At 44.4% G+C, this 18381-nt stretch overlaps 1 protein-coding gene across 2 annotated transcripts in view; it reads right to left on the reverse strand.

The window, feature by feature from the left end:
* Nucleotides 1-18381, reverse strand: part of LOC122816772 (tetratricopeptide repeat protein 30A) — a 2782581-nt gene that overhangs the window by 1616716 nt on the left and 1147484 nt on the right. For both annotated transcript variants that reach the window (XM_044089788.1, XM_044089789.1), the window contains exon 9: nt 4278-4430. In XM_044089788.1, the coding sequence (XP_043945723.1) occupies nt 4278-4430 (153 nt within the window). The remainder of the gene's footprint in view (nt 1-4277; nt 4431-18381) is intronic.

Genomic DNA, 18381 nt, shown 5'->3' on the forward strand with positions numbered 1-18381 from the left:
ACTATGAATATGTTGCACTGCCACCTCTGATACCAGGGTAATGTTTTAATCTTTCTATTCCCGCACTGCACACTAGCAGTATCTGATTCAAATACAACAGAGAAGTATGCAAGAGATACACTACCTAAGCATCATTTACCGTGCAGAATGTACAAGTATCGTACCAAATTTCTGTGTTTCCAAACATCGGTGTTATTACACTACTACTGAATAAAATGAACAGCACTTAGGCTGAAGGACAAGGGAGCCATGACATCACAGAATGGGTGGGTCTTATTATTTTAGTTAGAATCAGATAACGGCTGTGGTGATGTCACTTTGGGGGAGGGAACTGATTAAAAAAAAAAAAAGTACCTGCACTGCCTGGCCTCGATGATGTCAGTAATTGGGCGACTCCAGCAAACTTTATTCAAACGTGAGAGAATCATTTTGTAAGTGAAACCATCACAGTATGAGAAGGTAGGCTTCTGTTACAGAAGTAAGGGGAATTATAAAAATTGTAAATGCTTTATTGTTGTTGCTTTACAGAGGACAATGTAAATAGGGAGGAAAAGGGCCGTGAAGTTGAGGAATACATTAGAGAAACCTGTTGTACTCCTTTAAGAGCACACAGAGATCACATCTGGGGCTGGTTTCGCCCTGTCTCTCCAGGTCCCCAATCAGACTCCCCACTGGCACAGCTATAGGGTCCAGATCTCAGCTTAGTGGGAAAGCTAAAACCTCCAGCACCCTCTCTGTCCAACCAGTGCTTCGTGCCCCTGCTCAAGTAGCTTACACACACACACTTTGAGATAAGAGTTTATACAACCACACGGACACTCCTGGGGAAAGCTGGCACATTTTCTCCAGCTGTGCCCCTTTTACCCAGACTATACAGTACTACCACTTGCCACCACCCACTAATATTTATCAGCTACTCAAAGCCCCTTATTAAAGGGTGTCCAATTATTACTGTGCAAGATTATTATCCAAATGGTAAATGTGACTGAACAGCAAAGCTTATTTGGAGTGACTTGGTACATTATCACTATATATATATATATATATATATATATATATATATATATATATATATATGTATATATACACAATGTACTCTAGAGCTTACATTATCTCTACACAAAACAGCCGCAGTTGAAAGGTTTAAAAAATATTTAATAATAAATAATAAAAACACAAGACAACACTTCTTACTACACAGTGCTAGTCAGGAGTTCAGAGATCGCAGAGAAATACTTAAAATAATACCGTAGAAAAGTTCTGACATCAACACAGAAAAAAACACTTAATCTAATCTTCCTATTTCCTAGCTATTTCTAAGAGAAACACTGAAGTCTACGATCCTACTTACATATAGATACAGACAGTGCTGGTGATGTTGAATGTTCTCAAGACAAATGCTCTAATTATCTCATTCTTTCTGTCCTTAAATTGATAACACAGTACCATTGATTCATTTCAGATTACATCATTTCTTTCTGGTTCCCAAGCTAACAGACTCTCAGAGGTTAATAGCCCCTTTGAGCTTGCAGCCGGTCAGGAACCATATCAATAAAATAAATTATACATGCAAATTCTAGCCATTAACTCTGGCCTCAAAACAACAGGCAGAATTCCTTCATCCAGACATATCGGCTCCGAGTTTTGACATCAAAGAACTGACTTGTCAGCTTTACTACAGCACAGTGCACTGTTGTTACATTTTTGCAGTTCCACGTCTAACAGCATTTTTTCCCATTTAAGAGAACAAGCCTGTGGCTTATATTAATATTTACAAATGACAGAATTATCTACAAAATTCTATCTGGCTAGGCTGGCAGCCTTTACCTATCTTCACAAATGCATTCTCCTCCCACCAAAGCATGGAAAGCAGCATCATACGTGCTCACTCTGGAGGCTTTGTTACACTACTGAAAGCTATAGTTATGATAAAATTTACAGCAGAAATTAAATATTCAGTAGACAAAGGAGCTCTTGAGGCTGAAGCACTTAAAAGGTTTACTACTAGTAGAACTTAAGGCACTATATCTGTACCTCGAAACTTCATCTCTTCGAACACCAAAAGATCAACACCTAATGAGTGAAATCAAAAAAGCATGAAAGGCCACTTTCTTGAATTTTTTTCACAGGGAAAAAATTTGCTTGGCTGTTATCGGGAATTTGTCCTTTTCTCCAATATAGAGCAATCTCGGAATTGGTATATTTAGTTAGGGGGGGTGTGTGTGGGGGGGGGGTGACGCTCCCCACTTGGTTAGGGTTTGAAAGTTTGTTTTTCTGTTGGTCGGCCAGGAAAAATATTTCCCTGTGAATAAAAAACTCGCGGAAGTGGCCGATCGTGTATTTCGGATTTCGCTCATTAGGTGTCGATGTTTAGGTGTTCTAAGAGCTGGTGTTTCATTGTTATAATATAGACCTGAAACTAACACTAAACCTTTTTTTAGTATTTAAGTGTAAGAAGAAGCACAAAACACTGATCAATAAATTAGAACAACTAGATATTAATGTACTCTTGGGGCGGCCGCGGTGGTGCAGTGGTTAGCATTGCCACCTCACAGCAAGAGGTTCTCCGGTTCGATTCGTGGCTGGGGTGCTTTCTGTGCGGAGTCTGCATGTCCTCCCTGTGGTCACGTGGGTTTCCTCCGGGTGCTCCAGTTTCCTCCCACATCCCAAAGACATGCATTAGGTGGATTGGACACTCTAAATTGGCCCTTGGTGTGAGTGTGTGAGTGTGTGTGTGTGTGTGTGTGTGTGTGTGTGTGTGTGTGTGTGTGTGTGTGTGTGTGTGTGTGTGTGTGTGTGTGTGTGTGTGTGTGTGTGTGTCTTCTGTGGAAGGTTGGACCGGGCTGGCAACTCGACACCGTACAAACTCCACTGCCATTCATGAGCAGACAGATGATCCACTGTGGCAATCTCTAACCGGGAAAAGCTGAAAGAAGAAGAAGTGTAAGAAGAAGGTTCTGCCATATAAAGTCACTATATGCATGCAGCAGTGTAAGCAAATGTGCCACTCTCTATTTTCCCTCAATTTTACTGTTGCAATAAAGTGCAGGAAAAAACTCATCCTGTGAATAATTTAGTACATTTTTGTTTATAAAGACAATAAAATCTTCAATTTATTACTTATTGACCCAAGAGTAACTCAATACCTATATTTTTTTTTTATGTTGACTTCACCAAACTCCTGTACTTGTGTGCGTGTGTGTGTGTGTGTGTGTGTGTGTGTGTGTGTGTGTGTGTGTGTGTGTGTGTGTGTGTGTGTGCAGGTAGCACATTAAGGATGTGCATACAGAAAATGAGAGAGAAATGAATGACCAATATTCAGCAATTCAAACAGATCACTAAATACTGCAGGCTATATTTTTTTCTAACAAATAAATAACATAAATGAAGATGTATTCCTGGGAAGTCAATTAACATTTCTCATCGGATGTCAATATGTTTACCTTCTTCTCTTCTAAGCTATTAGGAAGAGCAGATTTTTAAGCTATTTCTAGAACAGGAAAATATTACAAGCATAACAATTGGAATTAGGAGATGGCGTTCTTCTAGTCACTTCACTTTGACCATGTCTAACTCACCACCCACATGCAATGTATGTCACACACCACCATTAGAATTGCCTTCTGAGAGATTAGATACACTAACATGGAATGAAAAAACTGTGCAGATACTTCTCTTAGCCCCATTTTCATCATGTACTATAAACTACTTGTAGACACATTCCCTGACATCATTGGTAACAGTTTTCTTCAGTTCCTCCATCAACCCTGCTGCCTTTACAATTGGCAGTACTGCAGGTTCAACAAGAGGAATTTTACTTTCAGTTCTCCTTTTACCGATTACTAAAGACATTACCACTGCAGGAAGCATCATGAACATGCTGGGCGTCACGTTTTTTAAATATGCCATCTTCCTAGTACCTCCATCTGTACTGGAATACAGATAGAAATCACTATTTAAACTCTTCAGTGCAAAGATGTTGATGCCAAACAAGACACTAACAGGTGGATACAGTGAGCCATCAGCAAGAAAACAGTGCACTTAACTATCAACAGCCATTAGTAAAAGTTTTGTCACAATTCTATGTAGACAGAAAACACACAGATCACAATGACTTATCCCTGATAATGGCTGCTAAGATCGTTAATGAAGGCATTAAAACAGTGCTGCACACTGAATGTCTTCACACACAAAATGTAACTAGAGTATGGCAGAAGAGAAACTCTCGGATTCCTAATTTACTAATGAAGTAGAGCAGTCACATGAACCATGCATACCTCATATTTACAATACAGCAGCAATAGATTGCCAAAAGTCTCAGGAGGAAATGAATTTTGCTGCAGCAGAAACTGTAATTTCTCAAATCCTTCTGTTGGTCTGGAGTCCATGTTCATCAAGGCTTGATTATGGAGTGTAACTGGATCCAGTTCCTAGAGATTAAAGTCAAGACTGTAAGATTAAGTTGCACTAGAATGGAATTATATTTCCAGCACTAAATTCAAGCAAATATTCATGAGCCATGTGCAGTAATACATCATTTTTCCTGTTTTAAGGTACTATATGAAACTGATGAAAAAGTGAATATTATTTCCATATATACATTCATAAGATAATGCTTCATAAATCATTCTCATGTAAACTGAATGCTACCGTGACTGCCACAGTCATACTATATTATAACAATATCAGAACGTTTTGATAGTTTACAATATAAAGTGCCGGTAAACCACACTGTAGGTACATAATTCCATTTAATTATTAACATCATATGGCTTTTAAGATTGTGGTAATGCATTATAAATGTGTCACATACACAATCTCAACACATCTACTGAAAGTAATTGGCATGCTTACATAAATGTTACATTTCATACATGTTTATGCACTTTCACAAATGTAAATTTTCATTCATTAATGTTTTACTTCACTCACTAAAATTCAATACAATTCAAATAAGAAATAAGTTGTTAGTCAAAGGAAATAATATAAAATGTTATTTCTAATCTAAAAATAATGAAATTAACTATGAAAAAAAAGGACATTTGCCATAATGACAGATCTGTCGGCAGTTCTATCCTCTAAAACTCAGATCAGCACTGAGAATTTTTCTAGGCTATCTAACCCCTCTTAGTTTACCCAGAATGCACTAGTAAAGAATATCTTTCACCAGATATTGGAAGTCTGAGTGTGAAAAGAGCCTAAAAGAGCAACTGCAAATAACCATCTTAACCAATGATATAACTTCTGAAAAACTCATGTTCAAGTCAGCCAGGTCCAGACTAATGAAAAATACAGGGAACAGTAATAAGGGAGAAACTGCCAATCCAGATGTACTGTTATACTAATTACACAACTTGCACATCTGGGAATGGAGTACCATCCTCATTACCTACAGGACCAAATACCAGAGAGAGCACAAAGACCAAAACTGAGATTTTCTGTTCTATCAGAGAAATTGGAAGGAACAGGCTGTATTAATTTTATGAAAGCACAAATAAGCAACTGGAAAGGTGTTCCACAGCAGAATTTGGTAATTGAAAGGGTGCATTGAGAGTGTGCTCCAAACCTGGCCACAAGAAAGCAGTCAAGACCTAGATTAGTAAAGATGCAATCGTACCAACAGAAAGAGTTGATCCTGACAATATTGTGAAAGAAGGGCAAAGTATTAAAAATTGGAGACAGCAGAATGTTTGAAGAAAATGGTTATTCACTGTACACCAGGCAGAAGAGAAGCAAATTCATCCCAGTAATCAAGGAATGTTGAGGGGCAGGTGTGAGATTCAAGCTTCTGTATGCAGCTGTCTTCATAGGTTCATTGGTGATTACTAGGCTAATGACCACCAGTGGCCTTTTTAAGCCTAGACATGCATTTCAAATCTCTGACAAGTTCTCATACCCTTGATAAGTGTAGGCAGGAGCTTGGGAGATGAAACATTTACAAGCAGGATCCTGACAGATGAACCATTTAATTAGAGACAGGAGACAAAACCAGGGATGAATTTCCTGTTCCCCATCCATTTGTCCAAGTTACACTTGAAGTGGGGTAGGGAGAAACTCTGCTTCACATGGATGGGAAGTCTGTTACCGAGAAGGTGTAATCCCTGGGATACATACCTGTCTCTCCAGCAGGTCCTATTTATATCGCAGACAAGGTTAAAGTCTTTAGAATGGGTAATTATAGTGCAGTTTGTACTGCAGATATGCAGGAGGTCCAACAGGGAGGGATTTGACAGCACTTTGTATGCCGGGCATAGATCACCCCTCAACAGCCTTTAGGAGACAGAATACAAGGATAGGGCCTTGAGGTGGTCTGCACAGGACATGTTACTTAAGTCCTGTATTCTTCTAATAAGGAATCTCTGGGGACATTCCAATTGTTGGATGTGCCTGGTTAGGCACATACCAAAGGGGGCACTGTACTCAATGACAGGGCTGATAAATACCAAACACAGTGGAACAATGGCTTCCTTAAACCTAGATGCCATACCTTTATTTATAAGTTGCACAACGAAGAATGAATTTCTCACTACTGTAGGCATGTGATGGTCAAAGGCTAGATTACAATCTAGGTCTCTCCCCAGTCCCTGACTACTGGGTCATCTCTAAGGGGTGTGTTGTCAACATGATAGTTATCAGGGGTACAGGACTACCTGAAGGATACTATTATGCATTTCTTGGCATTTAATTTTAGCCCATGGCTCTGACACCAGTTATTTGTCTGTGTCAGCCACAGCCCTTCCTGGAGGGCATTTGGGTCTGTGGAGGATTCTATGACTGCACCTAATTTGCAATCAGCTGCAAATTTAGTCAGCCAGAGGCCACTGACATTGGCCTTGATTTCAGAGAAGCAAATGCCAAAAAGGAGCAGTTTCAGGACTGATCCCTGAGGGCCTCCACTGGCCTCTTTGTAGAGAGGGATTCCCCAGTTCTAACTTCCTGGGTCCTGTCTGTGAGCCAGCTGGCTGTCTGCTGAGAGAAATAATGGTTTATACCTAACTTTCTAAGTTTGTCAACAATGCCCGAGTGGGGTACTGTGTCAAATGCCTTGGCCAGGTCAAAGTAGGCAGTGTTCATACGTTGGTACTAGGCTATCGGCCCTAGGGCCTATATAAGGTTAGCCATAACAATTCCCTGGCTATTTCTTCCCACATCCATTGCTTTGGTGACCTTCTCAAGAAGCCCACCAGGATGAGTAGACATGACTTACCCTGAACAAAAAAAACAAACTGGGTTGGGTCCATTGTCTGGAGGTTTCCTATGTCATTACTGATCATTTCCATGAAAACTCTTTCAGTGATTTGCATATGAGACTAGGGAGACTTATGGGTTTGTATTTTATAGTGTCTGCAGATGACCCGCCTTTGTATACAGGAATTACTATTTTTACTTTAAAGGAGATCACTTTGTGGTCTGACCTTAACAGAGAAGACATTACACAAGGGGTGTGCAGCACTCTCCCATATTAGTGAGGACCAGACGCAGTATGTTTGCACCCCAGATTGGTGTACTGACAATCTGGTCCAAGCAGTTTGTGTTTACAAAATACAGGAATCTCTGTGCCTGTATGTTTGGTGTCATATATGATTCCCAGCTAATAGAGTGGTAATTAAAGTTGCTCATGAATATGGTACTAGGCTGGATGGTGAGGTTTCCAATAAGTTTAAATACATGCTATGGATGGAATGGGGGACCTATAGCTTGCAAGAAGTGGTATGGGATTTTGCCTAAGGTGATTTGAATGTGGAAAAGCTCAAATGCATTGTCCTGTTTGACCAGACTTGATGTATATTTATTTTTGGTGTAAACTGAGACACCTCCACCTTTAGTCTCTGTGTAGCAGCTGGTCTAAATGTCTGGAAGGCATAGCCTTGTACTGCTTGTGTACTCTCTGTGGCTTTAAAACCATTTCTCAGTGACCACACAGATGTCAGCATTCTCTAGGATGAGGAGAGCTTATATGGAGTGGAGTTTCTTCTTTAAACGCCTGTCTTTGAGAAGCAGCACCTTTAGATTTTCTTTGCTTTTATTTCCTATGTTGGAAGCACTTTCAGTTTGGAATTTAAAAAAGGCACTACAGAGGAAGAAAATATTTTAGCTAATATATGAAAGCCTAGAGTGGAGAGGTGCAGACCATCCCTGGCAAAGCAGTGTGGTTTGTTTACCATCTCCTTCCATGCTGACAAATACTGCACTTCCCCCTCCCCCCTATAGAATGACACCAGAAACAAAGCCAATTATCAAAGTCAGTCATCTTCTGTTTGTATTGTGGCATCATTCTTGGAGAAGGTAAAATGCTGCTCAATGCTAGGCTGATACCAGCCTGATACACATATTTTAAGACCTTTATGATGTCTCTCTTCATATAGTCTAGGAAGGTACAACTCAGGTCATTTACACCCACATGGACTATGACTGAGTCATACTGGTACATGTGGTTCAATGACCAGAATGCCTTTGCAATTTGGCAGATCCTGGCCCCTGATAAGTAACTAACTGTGACTTTCTTCTTACTCAGTTAGGCGAGAGAAACGTCAGTGTCTCTCTCAGTGGAATCTCCAGTGCCCAGAATGTTGGATTGTGTGGTAGCTTGCCTTATGGGCTTAGAAGTAGATGTTCCATGAGATGTGGCTGTATGTGTTGATGGGGGTGTTGTTTGGAAAGAGTGCATTCTGAGCTGCTATGTGTATTTCATGTAGGAAGTTTTGGGGGTTTAGGAAGGTTACCTTTAACTGCCTCAGCATATGTGGGTCTATGTGTCTGCTTTGAACTGTGTGCGATGGGTGCAGCGTGTGTACTAAAGACAACCTGATTGCCATTAGGAGTACTTTTGCATGAGAGCTTTTCCTGCAGTGACACTGTGTAAATACATCTCTTACATAAGATATCAGATTGTTTTAGAATTAGCTGACTGTCAGTAAACATGAGTCAATTTCTCCATTACCCATATCCACCAAGCTGGTAACTGAGATAGTGGAAAAGGTCATATCCATGGCAACAGGCCCTTTTTTATTGATTAGAGATGGTTGAGTGAGAATATAAAGAAATGTCAGGAGTATCTGGTTTGCAACTCTTGGGGCAGTGCTTGTCGCTGCAAGCCAGTTGCCCTGTGTGCAACTAGAAATTGGTGAAATTTCAAGGGCGTTTTTGCAGACAAAAAGCAGCTCCATGTGTCTACATGTATACAGGGCACTACCAAAAACATGAGGTGAAACTAATAAGGACTGTGATGATTTATGGATGAAGTATTTAGGAAGATACTCTGAAGTTAGTTTAGAAAACAGCTAATTAAGCAATACTTACTCAAAAGAAAGAATTAGCTTTGTCAAAGATGATGATAAGAAGGGATTTGCCTGACTGGCTACTGTCTGGCTACTACTAGTGCTAGTCTCAGCACAGCTTCACACTGCTGGGATACAATGCTCCTTTGCTTATTCTCTCACCAGAAGCAAAACAATATCACCAATCCCAAGATGAGACACAGGCCACAGGTTCTTTGGTGATCAACAGTCTTGTCACATATAATATATGGGTCTGTAGGTTTGTTGCATTCTTGTCCTGGTAGATGCCTTGAACAGCAATCAGATCAATCAAGAAGGTCCAACACACACACTCACTACCCCAACAGAAACAGTCAAGAATCAATGCACTCTGCTCCTTCTCTCAGCAGGAGCAAAATATAAGCAGAAATTCCAAGTTGGCACCTATAAAGCAGTTATCAGGCTTTCTGGTGATCAGCAGTCTCCAGAAAATAATTTCCCTATGTTTCTTCTCTCACCAAGAGCAAAACAGAAGCACTAATCCCAAGAAGACTACTGAGAGGTAGAATGTGGGCTCTCCACTTGGACTGGATGCTGTAGAAAAGGTAAGATGAAAAAAGTGGGTTAATATCCTAAGAGCTGTGGTGTGCACTAAGCAGTTAGATACGAAAGAGGGAGTAACGTAAGCTTTAGCAATCTAAGAGGAGAGCCACTAATTTTAAAAGAGCAAGTTTGATTGGAAGGGGTTGGGCACTTTGTATTTTGGCTCTACGGAATACAGTGGGATGGACAATAAATTTAAATAGCTGAAGTGGAGTGATTTAAGAAAATGACAATTTTGTGCATACAATAGCCTATGAAAGAGGAGAAGGAAGGAAGGAAGATTTACTATCAAAATGTCGACAATGATTCCACAAGTGATGACTTGCGCAAATGAAAATGCCAAAAATGACAACATCGAACAGTCACAGGTACATCTTGAAAACACTGACAGTTTGATATTGGCATTATCGAAACGTACCTTGACTTCCAGTGACTATCTACTCTCGTTTTGCAGGGGGGGGGCTCCACACCCCCTGCTAATTATATATTACAACTCTGAGATTGCACTATTGTGAGGAAAAGGGCAAAGTTCCTGATCGCTACTGTAGTACGATCTACAATCGAAATGTTGAACTCACAACAGTGAATGCACACTAGCATTGACTGTTGCAGGTTCAACATATCTCAAATCTCTGTTATGATAACTTTGAAAACTGCCTTCCGATAATTACAGTTTACATAATGGCATTCGAGATTGTGATTGTAAACCGGGTAGGAAATATGAGGTCAAATTAACATAAGGGGCAGGAAAGTAGAAAGACGGTTGAGTTTAGAAAGCACAACAGCAAGAGGGTGGGAGAAAATATGATTTCTTTGTGACTCAAGAGAGACAACAGTAGTTTCTTTCCTAGTTAAATATGTGATTATAAACATGAAGTATGTCCTTCCAAATGGGGAATAAGGGAAAAGAGTTTCTTGCATTTGATAGTGGATGGGATGCAAAAATGTCACATCAAGACTTTCTTCAATGAATGAAGAGATGGGCTGAGATATCAATCGTGGGGCATCTGCAAGCAATGGCTAAGCCTGTTCCTCTAACAAAATGGCTTAACCCAAAATATACTTGCAATGAGATAAAACTGGTTACAAAGACTCATTCCTACCAACACACATACACACACACACACAAACACACGGCCTCCTGGGTAAAGGGGTTAAGAATGGGTTCTGCCCTGCTTGTTTATATAGCAAGCTTCAGTCATATAGCCAAGGAGTGGAAGTCAAAAGAACCTGATGGAAGCCAGTTTTGAAATTCCTGAAAGGTCAAATGACTGTTCTTTTTTACAGAATGCTAATGTGCAATGAAGTTTCTCACTGTGACCATGTCCCCCACACAGCCTACTCTTGACGATGCTCCTCCCATATTAGAGCTAAAGCATGTGAGGTGACCATTAAAGATGGGGTGAGGACTTTAAGTAGGCTGCTCCAAAACAGACTAGAGAATCTGCCAGCTGGGGTGATCCTTGCATTTCTGGGAAATCCTGGGTATGGTAACTGATCCAATTGAATTGTCGAGTGTTATACTTTCATTTGAAAGCAAGGACTGGGAACCATGAAAAAGGATGGTGCCATTAGACATAGTACCCTCAGACAAAGATCTTCCATTACAGACTGGCTCTGTGGAAATTGATACAACTAACTGAATAGAGGGAATTGTATCCTATGGAAGAAGTGCTTGCCAAACCATTGTTCCTCCTGCATCCAAATGATGTGATGTATTGTGTGGCCATCAACTGGGACTATGCAGTATTCACATGGGTGTGTAGGATATTCTTAAAGTTTGAGGATCATCCTGAAGGTCTTCTGTTGGGATAATTCCGAAGCTGTCAGCCTCTGGCTGAAAGGAGCCAAAAGACTGCATAAGCACACAGTTCAGACAGCAGAGTCATGAAATAATGAATCTGAAGTAGGGAGTTCATTTGTCAGCAACCTGTGGGTCTTGGATCCGATATCGGATCTGAGCCGGCAACTTGTTTCAAGCTAATGGATCCGAGCTCCTAGCTCCTCTCCTCACCCATAATCCCCTGCTAACCCTCCATGACCTCAGATCTAGTTTGCCGCGCTTGTGGATAGCTGGATTCCTGTGAGCTCGTCTAGTACTTGGCAGTTAAGTTTATATTTTTCTGTCAACTTTCTTATTTTTTCACAAAAATATTGTGTGTATAAGTGTTAGGTTCCCTTTAGAGTAAAAACAATTTCTTTTAAGTAGTATTCCCTCCCTTCGCTGGTCGTTAGAGAGTGTGTGTTGTGTTTTGGGGCCTGTGTGTGTGTTACATTACTTTTTCTTTAAGTATGGCTGAGGCCCCAAAAGCCATTTTTTCTAAATGTACCGAGTGTGGCCATAAGCTCTCCCCAGCTGATGGCCACACTCGGTGCGTTCGGTGCCTTGGGGTTGAACACCTCACCTCAGGCTGTACCATTTGTGCAGCGTTCAACCCCAGGGCACTGAAAGAGCGGAGGTCAAAGCTGGTCTTGGCGGGACTTTTACCCCCGGACTCGGCTCCGGCCACTGCTGCTCCCGTGTCTCCACCACAGGCTGTGGTTGCTGCCATTCCTGCCCCCCTTCCTCCGTCCGGGACTCAAACTCCCGCTAAAGTGTCAGAGGACAGGGAGGCCAGGAGGGAGAAATGAAGGGAGAAGCACCACAAGCGTCAGGCCGAGACCTCCGTTTTGGCCCCGCCAGCTAAGCGGGCATCTCCCTCCACTGCTTCTAGATCTCCTCCTCCTCGGCTCCGATCCCCTTGTTTCTCCCCAGGGCCCGAGGAGGAGGAGGCCCAATCTCCATCGAGGTCATCGAGGCGGCATTCCAGGCCTGCCTCGGTGACCTCTTCGAGATCGACCTTTAGTATGTCCGATGCAGACTTGGACCGGATGATGCGAAGGTTCATCCAGGCCCAGCTGCAAATGGGAGTGCTCTTGCCTCCCCAGACCTTTTTTCCATCCTATTGCTCCTTCTCCGACCCGCTATCCGGGTTCGGAGCATTCGGAGCCGAGAAGCGTTGGAGCCGGGGGTGGGTCGGCGCCGACAGTACTTGGTACTTCGGATCCGACCCTGCCCTCGAGCCTGTCGGATCCGACCTCTCGGAGCCGTGGCCTGAGCTTTGGATCCGAGGGATTCAGTGTGCCTTCGGCTCTGTCCAGGTCGGAGCGCACTGGTCCTTCGGATCCAATGGTCTCGGCGCCGGTTCCAATCCCTTCATCGGATCCGAGTGGGAGCCGACTTTCGGATCCAAGAGAGAGTGGTTCCCCCTCGGCTTTCGATGTTGTGGAGAGGGCTCTGTTGAGAGCATCCGGACCCCCGGTCCTTGTCTCGGCTGCTCCCTGCACTCCCTCTCTGCTGGGCCAGGCTTCCATCACCCGGCCAAAGGGACAGCCTGCTTCAATGTCCCAGATGGTTCCATTGGAACAGGATGTTGCTGGCGAGGCCTCCTCGGACAGCCCCCCCGAGGAAGTGCCCCGCAAGCATAAGTGCAAGAGGAGGCACGTGGACTCCCATGAGTCCTTAACTGAGGACACGGACTTGGAGGAAGGGGAAGGCTCCCCAAGATCACCCCCTGAGGATGTCTCCTTTGGAGACATCATGGAGATGCTGAGAATCAGAGGTGGGTGGTCTGCCCCCAAGTCTTCCTCCGATGAGTCCGTGTTTCTGGAGGCATTCGAAGCAGGCCCGTCTACCTCTTGGGTGTCCCCTCTGGCCGACCCCTTGGTGGACCTCATTACCACCAGGGCGTGGAAGGATCCAGACACCGTGGAGCCAATACCAAAATGCCCAGACAGAATACTTAGCCCCTCTCAGACCGATCGCATTGGAGTAAGGGCCCCCCCCGTAGATGCCATGTTGATGGTGGCAGCCACGAAGAGGGAACTGGCTCAAGAGAGCCCCTCAGTCCATCCACCGAGCAAGGAGTCCCACTCGATGGACCGCTTAGGGAAGCGAGTTTTTAGTTCAGCGACCTTCTCGGTAAGGTCTCTGAACTATATAGCACATGTCATCATGATGCAGCGGGATCTTATCAAAGAATACGCTGCCTCCCCTCCTGAGTCCATGTCGGCGGAGGACAAGCAATTGTACTCCACCCGAATGGCCACTCTGAGATCAATTTCAAATACCTCTATGCGGCTATTGTCCCACGCCACAGAGGGAGCCGCTAGGGCTAGCAAAGCAGGCCTAGTCATGAGACGTTAGGCCTGGCTCTGTCATTGTGACTTTGTGGAGCCTTTTAAAAAGTCTTTTGCGAATGCCCCTTTCGATGGTTCTGCCCTATTTGGCAAAACGGTTCGCGAGACACTTGTCCAGAGCGAGAAAGACGGGAAGACGTTGTCTGCCGTCGGAGTCCGCTTCTCTGCTCCCCAGCGGTCCTTTTCAAAGAACCAAAAGGGTCAGAAGAAGATGTGGTTCCAGAAATCGCAACATTCCCAACCCGCTCCGGACAACCAGTCCTTCCGTGGCAGAGGAGGACAGGGAGGACGCCGCCCCAGGGGCAGAGGGGCTCCGAGAAACTTTGGGTCCAGAGAACCTTTCTCTGAATGGCCCACGCAGCAGCCCTGAAGGGTTGCCCGGCTGCTCCACTCTGGAGGCAGTCGGGGGGTGCTTCTCAGAGCACCTAGCGGCATGGGAGTCCATCACGACAGACCGCTGGGTGCTTTGCATTATATCCAGGGGGTACAAAATACCATTACTCCATGTCCCCAAATTCAAGAACCTCCCCGATGTACCACCCGATCAGAGGGAGTCCGCAGCCGCAGAAATTCAGCAGCTGCTAAGAAAAAGAGCCATCCAGCCCGTCCCCCAAGACCAGCTCAGATTAGGGTTCTACTCCAGGTTCTTCTTGGTGCCAAAAAAGACAGGGGACTTGAGACCGATTCTAGACCTTTCCCGCTTGAACCTGTCAGTAACCAAGGAAAAATTCCGAATGGTCACTCTTCAATCTATTCTCCCCCTTCTAAGGGAGAACAATTGGATATGCTCTATAGACCTCAAGGATGCATACTACCACATTCTAATGGACCGACGATCGAGGAGGTTCCTCCACTTCCGGCTGGGAGCCAGTCACTACCAGTTCAGGGTCCTTCCCTTTGGCCTCACCACAGCCCCCAGGGTGTTCACCAAGGTATTAGCAGTGATTGCGGCCCACCTGAGACTCCAGGGAATACAGGTCTTTCCGTACCTGGATGACTGGCTCCTGACCGCCCCAACAAGGCATCTACTTTGCTCAGCCACAAATTTCTTTCTCCGCCTAGCCCCACAGTTAGGCATCACCATAAATGCCGACAAATCCCTTCTGGCCCTGACACAAGTCATAGAATTCATAGGAGCCAGAATAGACACCAGAGAGCTACGAGCCTTTCTAACTTCTGAGAAAATCCGGAATTTGCAACTCCATGTGCGGGCTATCCTCCAATCAGAGACTTCATCAGCGGAATTGGTCCTGAGGGCACTAGGCTCCATGGCGGCAGCGATTACGCTCCTTCCATGCACCCGTCTGAACATGCGGGTACTGCATTGGACACTTCTAGTGCAATGGTCCTTTCTATCCCTTCCTCTTCACCACCCCATTGCTATCAGCAAGGCTTGCAGGAGGGCTCTATTATGGTGGCTCCAAGCTCCGGACCTCCATATGGGCCGTCCCTTCTGCACCTCTCCCCCTCTCGCCATGGTGACCACGGACGCCTCCCGCCTCGGGTGGGGGGGGCATTATTCAGGCAGGACGGTCCAAGGCACGTGGAATGACACAGAGACCTCCCTGCATATCAACGTTCTGGAGATGAGAGAGGTGCTGTTCGCGTTGCAAGCACTTCAGAATCTCCTCCCCATAGGAACGATTGCAATTCAGTCGGACAACATGTCGGTTGTCTGGTACATCAACAAACAGGGGGGAACCAGATCTTACCCTCTATGCCGCGAAGCCATGAGAGTGTGGAATGGGCGATCTCCACCAACCGCTTTCTGATTGCAACGCACATTCCAGGACGGACCAACATCCTAGCGGACAAACTCAGTCGCACCCTTCTTACCCCGTATGAGTGGTCTCTCAATCCTCTAGTAGCGAAGCAGATATTCGCAATATGGGGGCAACCCTGCTGCGATCTTTTTGCGTCTCCCTCAAACACCAAATGCGGCAATTTCTTCGCTTTGATTCCCCCTCCAGGGGAAACTCCTAGAGACACTCTGGTGCATGCTTGGCCACCCGGTCTACTTTATGCCCATCTTCCTCTACCCCTGATGCTGCAACTCTTATAGAAAGCCTCACGGTTGGGGAGCAGGATGAACCTCATTGCCCCATTCTGGCCTCGGCAAATTTGGTTCCCTTACCTGTGGTCTCACCTAGTGAATCCTCCTTGGATTCTGGATCCCAGTCCGGATCTAATCTCCCATCCGTCGAACTTACCGACCCCAAACCTGGACAATCTGAAACTGACAGCTTGGTTGCTCAAGTTCCACTCCTAGTTAGGACTCCCGGTATCTCTTCACCAGTCAAAGCCATCCTTGTGGCAGCGCATAAGCCCTCCACCAGGAAAGTGTACCGCAGTAAATGGAAACGTTTCTCCATCTGGGTGGAGCATCATGATCTAGATCCCTTTATGGCTCCTCTTCCGTCCATATTAGACTTCCTAACTGAACTTTTTCAGGAAGGCGCTAGTTGTTCAACTGTCAAAGTGCAATTGGCAGCCATCTCACATTACCATGTGGGACATGATACAGGGCCTTTGATGTCGGCCAAGTTGTGTAAAACCTTTCTCAAGGGCACCTTCTTGCTTAGACACCCTATAAAAGAAGCCGTACCACCGTGGGATCTTTCACTAGTTCTTCAAGCCTTGACTGCTCCACCTTTTGAACCCGCTGCTTCAGTAGATCTCAAATTCTTGTCCTGGAAAACAGCATTCCTTGTAGCCATCACTTCAGCAAAAAGAGTTTCGGAGCTTCAAGCTCTCTCTGTGAAGCCTCCTTATTTGATCTTTCACCCAGACAGAGTGTACCTCAGGATCAATCCCTCTTTTCTTCCCAAGATAGCATCAGAAACCAACATAAATCAATCCATAAATTTACCGTTTTTCTTCCCTAAATATCAGAATAAAGGAGAGTACAAGCTGCACTCATTAGATGTTCAAAGGCAGCTTCGCTTTTATACTCATAGAACAGCTGGACATAGACAATCCGACCAGCTGTTCGTTTCCTTTGCCAAATTTAATTTGGGGAAAGCAATATCAAAAGTATCTCTATCACGCTGGATTTCTCAATGTATCCTATTGGCGTACCAAGCCTCTGGGAGACCCGCACCGGAAGGAGTTTGTGCACATTCCACTCGTTCCATCTCTACTTCTGCGGCCTTCAAGTCTAGAGTTCCATTGGATGATATTTGTTCGGCAGCCACTTGGGCTTCATCTCATACCTTTATTAACCACTACAAACTGGACGTGATTTCTAGAGGGAGAGCATCCTTTGGCTCTGCGGTGCTTCGCAATATCCTTCCATGATGGCCACCCAAGGTTCAGGTAGCTGGGGACTCTGTCCCACAGGTTGCTGACAAATGAACTCCCTACTTCAGATTAAGAAGTTATGTACTCACCATAATGTTCCATCTGTAGCTTCATTTGTCTGCAACCATCCCCCCCTCCTTTCCCCTGGCCTTCTTCGGATCTATTTTAGTTGGATACCTGTTTTTGGGTATATATTGAGGGGCAATCTCAATCTGAGGTCATGGAGGGTTAGCAGGGGATTATGGGTGAGGGGAGGAGCTAGGAGCTCGGATCCATTAGCTTGAAACAAGTTGCCGGCTCGGATCCGATATCGGATCCAAGACCCACAGGTTGCAGACAAATGAAGCTACCTACTCAGATGGAACATTATGGTGAGTACATAACTTCTTATTTCCCAAAGGCTGGCAGAGTCTCAACTCAAGGAAACATTGTTAACCTGGAAAAAAATAACAAAACATGTCTGTAACATTGTAAAGAAGCCAGCTCAGAGAAGAAAATGGTGACACTGTTTAAATGTGTTTTGTTACTAGTGTATAGCATGGAAATTTGTCATGCAGTAGAAAGTACAGTTTTGTACCTACCATAAATGTAGATGTTCGAGTGTTCACCCTGCTGCAGTCATCACACTTGGGTTATCCTGCCGTCAGGCGGTCCCGCAGTCGGTCGGAATTCCAAAGTCTTGGTCCGGCGTCGGTTGCTGTTGCTTATTCCCTGACGTCAGTGCACCAGGGGTATATATAATGCATCCAACGCCATTTTCTTCAGTTTTTCTTGCCCCAGATGTCAGGTGCCCCCAAAAAGGTGTTCGGTAATTAGTACCAAATTAAGTAATTTTCTGCACAAACACAAAATCCCTCCAGCTATAAGCAAATACATCAGAAAGGTATTGTAGAGATTTAGCCAGTTAGATCAGAGGGGATGGAGGGAGGGTAACCTGGACTGCAGCAGGGTGAACACTCGAACATCTACATGGTAGGTACAAAACTGTACTATGTTCATCGTGTTACCCTGGTGCGGTCATCACACTTGGGTAGAATCCCAA

This window comes from Protopterus annectens, chromosome 12.part0, assembly GCF_019279795.1.
Source record: "Protopterus annectens isolate FY-2018-M chromosome 12.part0, PAN1.0, whole genome shotgun sequence".
In the NCBI taxonomy this organism is placed as follows: domain Eukaryota; kingdom Metazoa; phylum Chordata; order Ceratodontiformes; family Protopteridae; genus Protopterus; species Protopterus annectens.